Source organism: Coenobita brevimanus, chromosome 69, assembly GCF_032717465.1.
Source record: "Coenobita brevimanus isolate Jiangsu-jjx chromosome 69, ASM3271746v2, whole genome shotgun sequence".
Lineage (NCBI taxonomy): Eukaryota > Metazoa > Arthropoda > Malacostraca > Decapoda > Coenobitidae > Coenobita > Coenobita brevimanus.
The window spans coordinates 2,035,997-2,051,276 of record NC_137022.1 but is presented as its reverse complement, the minus strand read 5'-3'; the positions used below and the strand labels follow the sequence as shown (position 1 = coordinate 2,051,276).

Below are 15,280 nucleotides of genomic sequence, written 5' to 3'. Positions count from 1 at the left end.
TATCAACGTGCCATATAAGCTGCAGTTGAGGTCCTAGGAAGTCTCATTATCCCTTCAACCAGAGGACATCATTCTCATTCTACTCTTGCTATGTTCAAAAGACTCTATCCAGCTTTGAAGAGACTTTCTATATTGGGGTGGTTAGAAACAGCCTTCATTAAACCCTACAATACATAGAACTCTTCCTAAGCTAAATAACATAATCTGAGAGTGCCACAACAAACACAAATACATCCATATCACTAAACTGAATGGGTTAACCCTAGGAGTCCAATGATGCAGATCTTACTACATTCCTGCTACCTGTACATGATACTGTTCAGCTTAGGACAAACTTTTCCAACTGCAGGGGTTAGATACAGCTTTCAGTAACTCCTTGACTGCTGGGTTAGATCTAGCCCTCAGTAACCCCTTCACTGCCAGGGGCTTCTTCTCAATATGAAATCAATTGAAGAAAGCAAGGATATCAATAATAAAACATCCTCAGATTCAAGGGGTTAAGGCTGAGGTTGTAGGGTGCCTCCTAAGTTGGCAGGAATACAGCCCTCCATAACACATAACCAAGGATGTTATGGGGGACACAACAACCCCTTATATGATGCTATACACAATGCACAATGGATTCATTTAACTCATCAGTACATAGAGGGTGGTCTGTATCCTGCACACCCTTTGTAGGTACAGAAAGTACAGTACTTGTTTTATGTTGCCCTTTCTATGTCCTTTTTTTGCAGTGAAGTCCACAGTAAATGAGAAAAAGAGACTGATGTTAAAATATCATCATTACATACACAGCTGATTTACCAGTGTTCCCTAGTGTTGGAGAGGGATGAATGCCTTCATGTGATGGCACTGATATAACCAGGCAGCTCAATTGCCTGGTTATCCAAACATCCCCCAACTACATCCCTATCCCCCAAAAGGAGGAGGATGGGTGCAGAAGGACTAGTTAAGCCTGCAGTCCACTGGGTTCAGATGAGCCTGGGATTTCCACTATTGTAATACTACAAGTGTTCTCATATTTACAGTACCAGTTGGAAATTTTTTTTATTTTGGAGCACATCCCTGACATTGGCTAAGTGTAACTTGTGTTGTGGAGATGTCTCAGCTTGCTGGTTTCCCTCATTTTACAGTAGCATAAAACCTGGCTGCTGTATGAGATTACCAATCACCCATGTTATCAGCGGATGTAAGAAGCAAATGCCATACAGCGGGAAATGGGTTATGTGAAGCAGAAACTGATATAAGGCAGACTCTGGTAATGCGGACTGGTTGGTTCCCGCAGCACACAAGAGGCAGCTAAGGGGAAAGAGGTATGCAATATATGTACCATCATGTTTATCATCTTTCTGGTCAGCTTGTATAGTGAAGTACTTTCAGTACCACAGGCAGTCCATTATATGTCAGGGATGTGTTCCAAACTATCACGACTATACTTCATTCACCTTAACTGAGAGATTTTCAGCCTCTGCAGCCTATTCATGTATTTCCGGGGCATGATACACTTCTTTGTGACCAGCACCATATTCTGCTGTTAATCTCTCATTATATGCCAGCATTCAGTGTGGAGAGAGCAATTTTATGCCTAATTAAAGTGAATAAGAGCTTATGTCCATACAAATGGTACAGTTACTATAAACTGGGAGAAATGCACTGGAACTGTAATTAGTATTTTTATTTCTGTAGCCTAATTTGGAGTAAAAAATATATGGCAGTTGGGTGCAGAGTGTGAGAAGTGTGAATGCTGGGGGTAGGGTTGCAAGTGGCAGGCCAAAAAGACCTAGGACAAGGTCATAGGGAGACTGCCAGAGATGAAGCAGCATGGAGAGCTACCATTAGGTGACAAGGCCCAATACATGCAAACATGCTGGAGCCTTTGTAAATGACAACAAAACCATGTACTGGTACAGTATATGTATATATTCCATCCATCATCCAATCCTATGTTGCCCCAAGTGGAGTGTAAGGCCCCGTCCACATGAGCGGGCAATGCCTGACAGGCACTGCCTGCTGAGCATATATCCCTCACCTCTTTAGCAGTGTTACCAGATCGAGCAGTTTCTGGCGGCCATTGTTCACTACCGGGCACACTTGTTTTGTCCACACAGCAAGCATTGCCTCAACAATGGGCAAGGGTGTTATAGATAGTTTGCCAGTGTTTTCCATGCTTATGACGTCATCTACGCTCGTGCCCGCCGGCCACCTTCTAAATGTGTGAATTGGAATGCGATTTGGTATCAATGTTTGCCCGTTGGGCACTGCCCGCTCGTGTGGACAGGGCCTAAGAGCCTCGGGGACTTAAAATGAGGGCTTACTATACTGTATAGCCTAGTTTCCAGCCCCAATACAGTGCTTCAAAGAGTTTAATGGAATTGTCCGTTGCTTCTAAAATGTAACCCCTTCACTACAGGGATGTCCTTTTTATTACTGGTATATTCTTACTATCCCTTAGTGATTACTATATACTGTATTTAGTTTCTGAGATTTTCAAAACTGGAGAGGTTAGATACAACCTTCATTAATCCCTCCACGATCACTGCTTTCTCCTACAAAATGTTGAATTCTGTGTGAAGCAGAAATAAAAAAATAAAAAGACCACCAAATCAAAAGCTTTACTTCTTTCATTCTAGGTGTGTCTTTTTAAATATATTCTTCCTGTCCTTACATTATTTTATTGCTTAGAAGAGCCCCATACTTATGAACAGGTTAATAAAGGCTGTACCTAATCCATCCAGAGGGGGGGGGGGGAAGGGAGACAGCAAGAGAAAAATGAAAAAATCATCACCGTAGCAAACGGGTCGATACTATACTGCTGACTGACACACCAAATGTGCATAAAAAGTAGTCATCACTTGCTGAGACACTTTATATTGCATTATCTTTATTAATTATTGTACAAAAAGTCAATAATAATATACAAGCAGTCCAGGTTATAGGTCAGAGATACGTTCCAATATATCACATTTTTTCCACAAAATTGGTACTGTAATTCTGCATTTAACACACTTTCACATAACATTTTCACTATAAAGCTGTGAATCAACACAGGAACACTTTTTAACATGCTATTATTCACTATTAAGTGGTCAAGACGTGCAGTTAAGGTCCAAGGTTGATACAACTCACACTAGCACACATCTCCCTGTATCACTATTTTCTTTTGACTTACTTATAGATTGAAACACTAAATACATACTGTACTGATACACTCAGTCATAACACAGAATCCGTTTCCATAAGTACAGTATCTGGTGCCTTGACTGACACTGTATTATCAGTGATGATAATTTTTCTTGCAGCAAACACAACCCTCACTTAACATGATTTTTATGCAACAAGAGAGTTTTTAGGAACACATCTATAGTGCTGAGAAATTACTATACTGTAAATTCAAGAAACTGGTGACTCAGCTGCATAAAGATGCATGGAAATGAAGAGGGTAAATTGACTGTAATATACTCAGGGAAAAAAAAAAAAAAAATGGCTACTTATACAAAAGGACTCACTGTACAGCAGTCTAAAAATATCAAGTATGATTCCCATTCAAACATTTCTGCAACATCTCTGAAAAAATTTATAATCATCCCAACTCATTCTGCATCCCAACAGAAGTATGTAAATTAAGTGACAATATTTCAGTGTCAAACTGCACCTTTAAATTCAGACACTTTTTACAGAGCATTAGTTCCAGAGATTCCATAATCTGTCTCCTATAATGAGGCTCGTCCAGTTGATTTTACACAAACACAACACTGGTACACTGCTTGAAATTTGAAGTCTGCCCGTAAATGCAGAAATGGAAAGGACTGTACCAAAATATCACAACTGTTCCATACACCCTGAACTGTAAGTTGAAGGTGACTGGTAAATCAGCTTTATAAGGCGAACTTTAACATGGCATCTGTCTGTCATGTGCCATGGAATTCAGACTGAAAAAGGACACAAAAAGAGCACATTATAGTGAAAACTTACTTCAGTACTGTACACTCTTCATGCTCCAGTCTCTTACCCTCCTCAGACTTGGTTACATTGGTGTCAACCCCTTCAACCTGATGAAGCATTACATTTTATTCTTGCTACCTCCAGATGATTGTACAAACCTTCCAAAACATATCTTGTTCTTATGGAATTTATAAATGTTGTATTTGACCCCTCCAGTTGTAAAAGTCACTCTTATGCCAAATACTCTCATCTGAAGGTGGCAAAAAACAAACTCCATGTTGGCAGAAAAGAGGGATTAACATAGACTTTTTCCAGCCAGGCCAATTCAGCTCTCATTTTCTCAGCTTGTGTCAACTCCCTGGCTAAAGATGGTGTTCCAGCATTCCATGGAAGACGTTGACAGTTGAACTAGAAGCTATTGTTAACTTGAAGCTGATAAAATGACACAGGCTCCACCATATTCCTTCAATTTCATACCCTAAAATGACCACAAGAAACTGTAATACAATGAGTACTGTACATGCCAATTCTTTAAAATTTAACATTATGAAATTACATCATAACACAGGCTGTTCTACAAATATACTCCTTCAATTTCATGACCTGAATGACCACAGTAAACTATGAATCAAACTGTGTGGAATTTTGTAAGTAACCAAACATCACACAACAAGTAAAATGCAAGGCGATTATTTAAATTTTAACATTAAAAATTATGCAATTATTTTAAACGACAGTTCTGCAGTCGCATAATCAAATGCTTTAAGTTTAGGGGGAAGTAGGACTTAAAAGGTAATACTGTAATATATATACTGTATACGGACTGTTCACATTCACTGTACTATAGTGAATTTGTTTTAACCTGACGAAGATCCCCGGCCCCTTTCAGTTCTGCAGTCTGATTAGAGTAGTAATTTGACCAGTAGCAAAAGAGACTCATTCCTACCAACATGCCAAAAGCTTATCAAATTTAATGCAACCACATCTTGTACATGTAGAGTACAATCTGTGGGAGTGGCCGGTTCCGTCAGGTGAAAAAAAGACCACTATAATCCTGCAGCCTCCAACACCCATAGATGGAAGAGCAAAATAGGCTGTGATCACTGTAAACTCGTGAGCCAAGAGGACACTGCTAAGGCTTGAGACACCAGTGGATAGGCAGCACGAGAGGTATGGACTGTGGAGGTTTGGACGGGAAGTGGTCTAACCCTCTGGCTGCGATATACCTACTGTATACCTAATTTTGGTTAATGTCAACTTATTGTATTTTACTATGTTTGAGACACCTGGGGCACCAAATGTGTTCACAAACTGTAATGATTTATGTTTTGAAAGATAACCAAGTAATCAAGCTTTCCATACTGACTTCCAGCTACTGACAGATGATTTCACTTTTCTCATACCATCCGGGGCACCAAAAATGTTCAAAACTGTCACACTTAACATTCTGGCTGAATATACAGAATTTCATATTTTATTCCAGCTTACAACAGACAACTTTATTCAACACACCAAAATTCCTTGCAGCCAGAGGGTTAATACATATGGAAGTTACAGGCAATCCTCATTATAAGCCTGGGATGTGGTCTAAAATATCTCTGCTTTTTCCTTACAATTTGGTACTGTACGTGGGTGAAACTGGCAAGTCTGATTTGTAAGTAGGAGTCATCAACCTTTAACCCCTTCACTCTCAGGACACCACTTTCATTTTGTTCTTCCACTTGCCAGACTATTTTACTCAGCTTTGGGGAGACTTCAAAGTAAGGACATAACCTTTTACCCGACTACTACAAGATTTCCCCCCAGGCTGGAAAAATTGACTGGAGGTAAGAATAATTCAACAGAACGCATAATCAGACTTAAGGGATTAACAGATGTTTTTTTTGTTATTCACTGTAGATATAATTGCAAAAAAGGGCATGAAAAAGGCAGCCTATAATGAGGACTGCATGTACATTTAGAAGTTACTAGTTATTTCAGGGTTTATTTGTCTTGCTGGTCGGAAATCTCTAATTCATGTGATTCACTTATGTACGAGGGGAACTAGGAAGGGAGCCAGTTAACATGCTGTGAAAACTATGTCACAGATTTAGGAAGATCAGAAGCTGCTGAATTACTCTCAGTCTTGCCCTTCCTACACAATCACTCGACTCTGGTGCAGCCAAACTCACACATACAACACATTAATGTTTTGGAATGTCCAGGAAATGTACAGCTTCAAGTATCTGTATTTCATCATATCTTCCTCTTTGTATCCTCATGAGGACCACCTTCTCTAAATAATGATGATAAAAAATTCCTTAATAAATATAAGCTTGTAATGATGCTTCATATGCAAGTATTTTGATAATCAATGGTAATCACTGTCCAAATCAATCCTAATAAGTAGAGCACTCTATTGCAAACAATAACATTCTGGCCTTACCGAGTACAACAAGCGCATATTAAAAACACACAGTTAAGGCATCCTCAAGTGTTTATGCCCAAAATATAGAGGTTTATCTTTGCCTTTTTACAGAAAATGTCAGTTTGTTTGCTAATGCTACAATAAATTAGTGTGATATCAACATCTCACATGCATTGATTAGTTCCTCATAACCATCAACCTCTTCACTCTGGTGACAGTCTTTATATTCAATTATTGCTACTACCACAGGATTTCATTTAGCTTAGATTTTCATAATGAAGGAGTTAGCTACAGTCTTCATTAACCCCTTCAGTACTAGAGTTCCATCCTAAGTTGAACAAAACTGTCTGGAAGTAGCAACAGCAAACTAGATAACATCACCAGACACATGGGGTTGAGTTCTGTCACTCAATAATAATTCATTTCCTTCCAAATAGTTACATTTTAATTTCACATGCATCTCATAACTTAACCCTTCCAGCTCACTAACATATTTTGTACAATATTCTTGCTGCCACCAGGCAAATCTTATTCAACTGAGGAAGATAATAAAGGCTGTCTAACCCCTCCAGTTTGAAATGTTTCTCCAAAGTTGAGTATAAATCACCTGGTGGTGGCAATAATACAATAAATACATCATCAAACTGAAGTGGTTAACCTAGTGTACTACCAGTTTTACACCAAAAATGTTGCTGACTTTTGACTACAGGTAGTCTTGTTATAAGTATGGGATGTGTTCTGAAGAACAACTGTTTACATAATTATAACCACTACAATAAACTGGGGGAAAGTGGCCATTAGGTAAGTAGCAATGAAACTTTATCAGACCATTTTTCTTAACTCAGAACTGATTGGCAAAAACAAGCATAAAAAAAAAGGGCACTTATAACAAGAATCAAAGAACATTAGATTCCTTGTAGCTCGTCATCATTTTTTACACTTTTAGTCTATTAGGTCCACAACAAATACCAGCCTGTTAAAATTACACTGCTAGTGTCCACCACTTTACAACCAGTTATATATATATATATATATAAAAAAAAAAAAAAAAAAAAAAAAAAAAAAAAAAAAAGGCTGTATTTTTTAACACATCCCTGACATATAAAAACAACCACCTGCACTTTCTTCGACTAAGTACAAGTTAACATTGCCACACCTTTGCGTCCCTGAGAACATAATCATACAGTGAGCGTTGACCTCCGGCCCAGACGTGGCCACCCCTTCACCATAGGCCATACTCTTCTCTCAGCTTAGGGAGGCTTGCTAACACCTCTTCCTTCACCCGTTTGCTCCCATGACGTCAATTTTACTTTGTTCTTGTTACCTCCACACAATTTCTTTCAACTTATGGAAGACATCTTGTGGGGAAAGGGATTAATGACTCCTACATCTAACTCCACTAGTTCACTAATCTACACTAAATGAAATTGTCCAATGATTGCAAGAATAAAATAAATACTGTAATGCATCATCTGAGTGAAGAAGTTCAAACCCTTCCCTCCTATGACACATCTTTACAGCATTCTCTTGTCCCAGATTTGAACAGACTTATGAACTGAAGGGTTTAATATGGAGTTCATTAATCTTTTCACTACAAAAGCCTACTGAGAAAATTATATTGAGGTGACAAGAATGAAGCTAAAAAATACATCAATGGGTTCAAAGAGTTAATGATTTATTTTTGATATCTCATTTTCCTCTGCTGTGTCATTTACATCCTACTCACATCACCAGACTCCATAAATGACAAACACAAAATGTTAACATCCTACACATGAAAATATTAATGTACTATATACAAAAATAAATGAGTAAGGAATTGATGCTAGAGAGCCTCCTAAGGAGATGAGAATATAATTCCTCCATCCCTTCACTATCTCCACAAAATGGCTTGTTTTCTCATCAGCTTCAAAGGATTTCTGGCACCTCTTCCTTATCAATTTACTTTTCATACTTACTGCACTGGTCTCTTGTGTTTTATCAATGTTTTTTCAGTATCAACATAAACTACATAAAACTGAAAATAAGTTATTATCTCATGACTGAGGCAACTCTAGTATTCTACTTCGGCTGATGGTCTGATTTTATCAGGCAAGTGAGTCAAAGAAGCTTGAGAGTTAAGACTATCAGCATTAACAATTTCATAATCAGGGCAGCTCTAGCATTCTATTCCAGTGGATGCCAGATAAAGTAAGTCAGGTGAAAGTGTGTCATTAAAGCCTGAGATTTAATAATGTAACTATTTACTCATTCAAGATTGGTATAACTCTATTATTCATTCCAGTCAGACAATTTTATTCAGCTATGTGAGATTCATGATCATTCATTAAAGCAACAACATGCCATATGCAAAAATAAACTGGTAAGGAAGAGGTGGTAGGCAGCCTCCTTAACTGTCGAGAACAACAAGCCCTTGACTTTGACCACTGTGGTTACTGTTTACACTTCAAATCATCGATCCTTCGCTGCCAGCTTGTCAATCAGTTCCTGCAGAGGTGCAAGCTCTTTCCGTTCTATCAACTGGAATTCCTGAAATAAATACAGTAATTGATAAGATTAACTTCTGAATATTTTAATTCAAGGCACTAGACTGATTCACACAACTTTCACTGGATAGTGTATTAAGTTATATATTACTAACAGGCTATATAAAAGGAAAGAACAATAGTATCTCATTAGTACTTAGCATGTATTCCTAAAGCACAGAGTTTCAAAAGTGGTTACCACAGTACAGCATACCACTGTATACCCTTTGTAAGATCATTAAAATACATTCCCATATACGGCTAAACTGGTGGCTACAGGCAAACTGTACTCTTTTCATTCAGTTTTTACAGTTTCTCTCTTCCAGCATATGGTGTCTGGCATCTTGAATGAAACTGGTCCATGAGCCAGCGTACAAGCACCACTAAGCACTGTGGCAACTGAGCTAATCCCTCACACCAATAACTACTTTATTAATTTTGCAGATTTTCATACTTTGCAACTAATTTCACATACCTCAGAGGCAGGATAAGATAATACAAGGAGTCTACATACTTTCCAAAGTACTCCTCTGTTGTTAGTATCACAGTCTAATGTTAATATTTTCCTATCTCTCCATTCAAGATGGAGGTAAACAATTTTAGGCCAAGTTAACGTGGACAAAGTATATTATAAATGCTGCAGAGGGTGAGCTAAAATTCCACTGTGTGTAAAATCCTATGATACCTGCTCCACTGTTTTGCAAAAGTAAAAGGTTTAGATTGTCTTTCTTTTCAAAGGGGCTCCTCTGGTGTGACAACAAGCCAGTGTTCCCAAGCGTTGTTTATAACTTGTATCATTTATGAAGACTCCAACATTCAGTTGCACCATATCTCTACTGCTTTATATTTTTTCATCTTATTATGCATCCTGCTTGCCTGATTTTGTCCCTGGCTACCCAGTGTATCTCACTTCAGGAATGTTTTTTACTCCTCTTTTATATTGCGATGTAAGGCATATTTGGGACATACAGATTTAGCTGCATGGAAAATGCAACATACTACCTGAGTTTTCCTCATTCTACCTTATTTTCCAAAGGAAAGTAAACATTTATGTTCAAATACTACACTACTGTACCTATTCAGTGCCTTTGCAGGACATCACACAACTAGAACAGCTTCCTACAACTGGATGCTACCAAGTTTAACTTGCTTCACTCAGGACCTACACACCCTACATGTTAAACAAGACAAGCTTCTGTCTTACCTGTACAAAGAAGATGAAGTGCTTGAAGGAGGTGTTAAGGTGGGCTTCCTCCCCCAGCTGCACCACCTCAGAGAAGTGCTGGTGGTAAATATGGGCGTACACTCGGAACAGGCGCTTCAGTATAGTCTTGGCGTTGCTCTGGAAGTTCCGTGGAAATGGAACACCTGCAGGAGATTTGATACATTTTGTAACTCATGCATACTGTCTATCTATCTATCTATTGCCAGATGCCTCAATCTCGTTTGGGGTGGCCACAAACAAATCGCCTCCAAGTCGCCCTGTCCCCCGCCATTTCACTGCCCTGCTCCCAACTCACACCCCCCTCTCTCATATACCTCTCCACCCCATCCCTCCATCTCATCCTCAGCCTCCCCCTCCACCTCACTCACATACACTCTCTTCGTCAGTCTTTCACCCTCCATCCTTTCCACACGGCCAAACCACCTCAGTGTGTTCCTCATAACGCTTCCTATCACATCCACATCCACACCACAACGCTCCTTTAAATCCTCATTCGTCAGCCTGTCTCTCCATGTGACTCCACAGGCTCCTCTTAAATAACTCATTTCCACTGCTCTCACTCTTGACTTGTGTCCTTCCAACAACGTCCAAGCTTCACTTCCGTACGTTAGAGTTGGTATCACAATACTGACATTCTCTAAACACAATCTACATCTGTACTTGCCATGTTCTTTTACAGCCCCTTGTTCTTTAACAAAATAATGCACAAATGGATCTACTTACAATATTATATTCTTTTCACCCTAACTTGGTACAGATTTTCATCCTTTGGCAGTTTATTTCATGATGCTTAAAAGGCAGAAAAAGGTAATACTATGGCTCTGCATCCTTTCTATAATACTTCTTCAAGACTAGCTTCAGTTTCTACTACTTTATCTATTTCTACAACTCCACATTCAAATGGAGAGTTGGCAATTTTACGTCAGGTCAGTGTAAAAATTCAGTTGGAGAGATGGCAATTTTGGGCCAGGTTAGTGTAAAAAGTGTATACCTGCATATACTTTTAACTCCTACACATCACCTGAAGCTTTGCTTGTATAACATTGTCTATGTTTAATTCTATATATAAAACTGTGAAAGCTATTTCAAGCTAACTCTGCTATATTTACACAACCATCTATGCTATACATTGGTTACTGAACAACAATTTCCTTTAACATATCTGAACAGCTATTATGCAGTACTGTACTTTCTGGGACACAATACAGTAATTCATACATCAACAAACACAAGTACATCCCACCCAATCCTGGCATGTCTGATATCAAGACAGGAAGGCTTATCATACACCTGGTTCAAGAATACTACCACAACATGCACACAGGTTATAATCACAAAAGCTACTCTCTGTTCTACACCTCTTCACTCCTTGCCCTACATTCCATCCCCACATACTTCTCTTACCCTCTTCAACAGCACACTCTATACAATCAATCTTCAGGCCACATTATACAATAAATCCTAAGCTCACTCTATATAATAAACTTCATTTTGTTTCCATTTTCTTTTCTGTTAACTCCTCTGTAAATTACAGCAACACAGCCTTAGTCTCCTCTGTAATTGTACAGCAGTTTTGCTTGTTCTCCTAATTTATTGAAGAAAATGTATGAAAAAAAGCTGTGCTATTTTGGAACACATCCCTAACATAAAAAAAGGACTATATGTATTGTCTCCCATAATCAAAACTCTCCAGCTCTTCCTACCTCTCCTTTCCTGTAATGTTGTCAGCAGAGGTGTATTCTCAACAATACTACTGCCTTGATCAAGAGTAGCTGGAAATTACGGAATATCCTCTTCCAACTGTTACAGTGCCTCCCTTTCTAAGCATACAGTCAACCTCACCAAGTCCAGAATGTGTGCAGGTACAATGCTAACGTATGTGAAACAACTTTGACCAAGAAATGCTTTTGTTTCATGATTAAGACGTTAAGAGCACAGAAAACACTAACTTGGCTAAAAGCTATAAGTGCAACTTTATGAGGAATAAAAAACTTAAAATGTAGAAAGCCGTTAATGCTTAACAATAATAAAATTTCTAGTCATGAAGCATCAGAAAACAACTTAAAAAGAGGAGTAGATACAAAAAAGCAACATATAACAAGGGTTTGCTGTTTTTGTCCCAGTCTTTCCCTGACCCTACTAACCAATCTTGGAGGGGAAGAGTGCCTCATCATCCAGCTGGTCCTGCACCCAAGTCATAAGGTAGTCAATGTATTTGGGGGCAGAGCACTTGATGGGTTTCTTCACTGTCTGTCCATCAGCCCAGTGATACTCATATTTGGGCCCGGCAGACATGACCGGACACGACTCTTCCGTGCACATCTCAGTGATAGTCCCATACAGCATGTTGATTTGGTTGAAGAAGTCCACCGCTGCAAGGAAGAAGCTCAGTGTTAGGTAAATTATTCAAGAAAGCACCAACAACTATGAATCCATCTGATAAAATCTCCACTGTGTACATGTTTTCTCAAACCTACAGACACTATTAGCCTTTACTGCAAAAATTCCACTACTGTACAATAAAGCACTGTACTTCTAACATACACATCATACCTGTAAGTCTTGCCCTCAGTGTGCAGAAGAGTTCCCTAAATGATAAAAGGCATAAGCTCCTCAAACTTTTTCTATCTGCTTCTCACTCCAGCAATGATGCCAGCTTCAGCTTCCCTTCCCCCCAGCACTGATTAAATCTAAATAACCGAGAGGGGAGCGCGGTAGCTCGGTGGTAGGGTGTCGGGCTTGTAATTGTGAGGTTGCGAGTTCGCGCCTCGCCCGGTGGCTGCCGTGCTGGGAGGGGTAGCGCTCTCCTGTAACCCTAGCAGGGCTATATGATCTGATGAGGTCTAGCTCAGGGATTAATCCCTTAAATAACCTAGATAACTGAATTCCTCTGTATACTCCAAGGAAACATCAAACTAGTTAAAGATGTTACAAGAAAATACAGCAGGGCACCTGCTACCACCGTATATCAAAGTGGAGGAGTTCAACCCTTTAGCCTGATGTCTGGTGTCAAGAAAAATACGCCAAATAGATATCCCTGAGATGAAGGCATGAAGTTAGTATCATATACACAGGCCACCAACTTTTAACTCCGTCACTCAGAGGATGACATTTTAACTTTATTCTTTCCTTTACAAATTCACATTACAATGGACTTTCATTTCACCTGAATTCAAATGAAGTCTCCAATAACCCCTTCAAGCATGGGTGCTCCTAACCTGAATATAACTGAAAGGTGGTTAAAAAAAAAAAAAATGCAATAAAGGAGTCAAGCTAAAACCATTTGGTGAAAGACTATACAACAAAACTACATCATCTGATTAAAGTAGTTAATGGCTTCAGCTCCAGGTCATAATTTGTATTTTATTCTTGCTGCCTCCACATGACTTTATTTAACTCTAGGTCAACCTCTCAAAGCGAAAGGATTAGAAATAATCTCCATTAAACTCCTCCATGAAGTACCACATGACCATAATATCAAATTGGTCTTTCCCTAACCACCACAGCTGAGTCAACCTGGGATACCATCTATGATACATCCATGAATGAGACAACTGAACACCTTCACATATGAGGTAATGTGTTAACCTCAACTCTGGCCTTAATCCAACTTTCCCTCTAAGACCTGCGTATGGCCAAACATGCTGATACGCTTCCAATGACACCTCCTACTATTCAGAAGCAGAACAGATATAAGACAGTGACATCAGAAAGGAATGAAGTAACAAATTCTGCACTCACCTTCACATACAATGGTGAATGGCTTAGTGCTGGGGGGAAGTGGGATCTGAGGTTAAGGAGTTGGGACCAGGGCTGGCCTCTAACTCTTCTGAACCTCTAAGAAAAGAAAGTCACTGATGTTGCTTTATGATTCTCTGATGTCACTGTTTTGTTATTTTTTTCCTTTATGCTTTATGTATGTTCCTGGATTAAGATACACACCAAGACATCAACACTGAATGTCACATTTGAAGTGCATGTGGGATTTTGGACCACACAAAGGCCATGCATGATAGGTTTAAATTCCCACATAATGGACTGGGATCACATTATTTTTTTGGCTGCACAAGGCAGATTCATGCAAGACAAACCAGGGCAAGCCTGAGACAACTGAACACAGGATAGTATATGCATAGTCATACAGAAATGGTGAACCCTCTCATGATCGAGACAACTCAAGAATTTTATTCACACTGAAACCAGCTGACTATATTTGGTTGAGTGGGTCACAGGAGCCTTAAGGGGTACCATTAACTGGTACCATTAACCCTGTCATGGTTGAGACAACGCTAGTATTCTCTTACAGATGATGCCAGATTATTTTATTCAGCTGAGAGTTACTCAAGGAGCTTCAAAGTTTTCGGAACACAATAAATGGGAAAGTGACTGCTAGTTAAAAATCCACTAATAACTCCCAAACTAATCTGTCAGTTCCCTCAATTTTCATTACCAATTGCATGGAAATAATTGTAATACACTGGAACACATCCCTGACTTATAATGAGGATGGTTTGTGACTGTTTACCTGCAATGATGAAAAGCATGATACAGATCCCTTGTGATGTATTGGTTAATATGTCAAACAGGAATGATGGCTTCCCAGTGGTTCAATCCCCATGAAAAGACTGGAGGTTTGTCCAAAATGTAATGCCACCAGGGAAGCAAGGCTGATCATCTACCCTTAAATGTACTGGACTATGACAGTCTTGTCTTGAGCTCTTACACCTTGCAGGGGATAAAATGGGACTGGCTGGTTTTTCCCATTAAAGGTTTTAAAGTTTAAAGCTGTGAGCCACAAGGCATCAGGCAGGAAGAAGAATGATGTTGGCTTCTAAACACACTTGTAAACAAGAGCAATCTGAGATTGCAAATCTCTGCCAAAAAGGGGGAGATAAAAAATTCCTGGATCGAGATGATGGTCTGGATCACCACCAAAATCTAATGGATTGTTGCTTGGGCCATACCTTAACCCTCCAAAAAATTTTGGCAAAATCTGTTCAAAACTTTTTTAGTAATCCTGCTAACAGACAAACACACCAACGCTGGTAAAAACATAGCCTCCTTGGTGGAGGTAATTAGCAACTTGCACAATCCCAAATGGGCACAACAGCAAATGCTATCTCTTAACAATTTTTATTTAGCTTAGAACAGACATTTGAACTCAAGGGGTAAGATACAGCC

At 39.2% G+C, this 15,280-nt stretch overlaps 1 protein-coding gene across 1 annotated transcript in view; it reads right to left on the bottom strand.

Annotated features, from left to right (window-relative positions):
* Positions 1-8,629: 8,629 nt before the first annotated feature.
* mats (MOB kinase activator-like 1) overlaps positions 8,630-15,280 on the bottom strand; it is a 31,251-nt gene continuing 24,600 nt past the window's right edge. Inside the window, exons 3-5 of the mRNA XM_080277414.1 lie at positions 12,244-12,471; positions 10,079-10,242; positions 8,630-8,878 (exon numbers count right to left, since the gene is read on the bottom strand). Coding sequence (XP_080133540.1) covers positions 8,801-8,878; positions 10,079-10,242; positions 12,244-12,471 — 470 coding nt within the window. The 3' untranslated portion in view covers positions 8,630-8,800. The remainder of the gene's footprint in view (positions 8,879-10,078; positions 10,243-12,243; positions 12,472-15,280) is intronic.